General features: G+C 38.1%; 1 protein-coding gene across 3 annotated transcripts in view; it reads left to right on the top strand.

Moving 5' to 3' along the window:
- Nucleotides 1-1,330, top strand: part of SULF2 (sulfatase 2) — a 128,697-nt gene that overhangs the window by 5,449 nt on the left and 121,918 nt on the right. Inside the window, exon 2 of one of the 3 annotated variants that reach the window (XM_019509883.1) lies at nt 21-94. The exons of 1 other annotated variant lie outside the window; for it this stretch is intronic. In XM_019509883.1, coding sequence (XP_019365428.1) covers nt 21-94 — 74 coding nt within the window. Of the gene's footprint in view, nt 1-20; nt 95-1,330 lie in introns of those variants that run through there. One more of the 3 variants, XM_019509884.1, reaches the window with a different exon arrangement.

Raw genomic sequence — 1,330 nt, 5'->3', positions numbered from 1 at the left:
AATCAGCGTCTGAAGGGAAGATTTCAAAGGGACCGCAGAAACATCCGCCCAAACATCATTCTTGTTCTTACCGATGATCAGGATGTAGAACTTGGTAAGAGCCAGACTGTAATTTCACAAATACTGTATTGCCTTTGATTGTGTTCAGCATCTGTTCTCTACAGTTGTGGTTGAACCTTACTCTGCAGATGAACTTTTATTTTTCAGTGCAAAAAGTATGATAGAAAAAGTGGTAACCCATCATGAAACGGAAAACATTTTCCAGTAACATTCTAAATCACTGAGAGCAAACGTATCATCAATTTAAAATTTAAATAATTCTGTTTCTGAAGAATACATCCTGTTTTGGAAGGAGAACAGAATTTTTCTGTTTGACCTTATCTGCATATATAAACTGTGCTTCCTGGAATTTCATGCCCAAGCTAGGAAGCTGTGCACAAAAAGAGTAGGTTTAGATGTCTTAACAAGCTACTTAGATATGTAACTACTCAATTGCCAAATTAAGTTTCATAAAGCAGAGGCATAAATTGTTTTTCTCCCCATTCTAAATGTTTTATCTCAAAACGTTATCGAAAATATTAAAATTGTTTGGGTTATTTTTCACATAGCTATGAGTATACTTGAGTTTTATCCTAGAGAACTTAGCACCAAAGATTATCCTACTCTGATAATCCATTTTACTAGTAGATGCTTTAATTGAGGAAAGAAGATTAAGATTAAACAAATTCTTTGTGTAATGATTTGGAGCATTAATGAGGTTGACAGGGTTTTTTCTAATAAGTTTCTCTTTGCAAAATGTTACATATCAAAATTAAGTAGTGATCAAAAAGCAATTTTATGTTAGTTGCTTGATAAATTTATAAATGGGCTCATAAAGCCCAGATCTGTGTAAAATTGAGAGTTGGGGTGTGCTTGTTTCTTTTGACCATTATCAGAAACTAAATGTTCAGCCCAAAATATGTGAAAGTTTAGAAAACAAGTTTTGGGGAGCAGGGGAAATGTACAGTCATAAAGTGTAGAGAGGCACCGATACATCAGGCCAATATTGGATTGGCACTGGTATAAAGTAAATTGACAGTATTAATGGCAGTTGGCTTTTTGACTGATGGAGCCAGTAATGTCACCAATAAATGCCCGTGCGTGTGTACACCCACAGCATGCATGTGGCAGTGTAGAGTGCAGAGCACCTTCCAGCTGGTAAGCCTCGGGTGGGGGGGTAGGAAAGGGGGATGGGGAGGCAGATTGAGGCCCCTGTGTTGAGGGAGGGTGTGGGCCTGGGGCTGGGACAGGGGCAGAGCACACGATGGAGCTGCAGCTCTTTTTTTTTTTT

The sequence above is a fragment of the Gavialis gangeticus genome, unplaced genomic scaffold (genome assembly GCF_001723915.1).
Source record: "Gavialis gangeticus isolate Ggan-Ray unplaced genomic scaffold, GavGan_comp1, whole genome shotgun sequence".
NCBI classification, from domain to species: Eukaryota; Metazoa; Chordata; order Crocodylia; family Gavialidae; genus Gavialis; species Gavialis gangeticus.
Note: the sequence above shows the minus strand (reverse complement) of the source record. Positions and strands in the feature narration are given on the sequence as shown.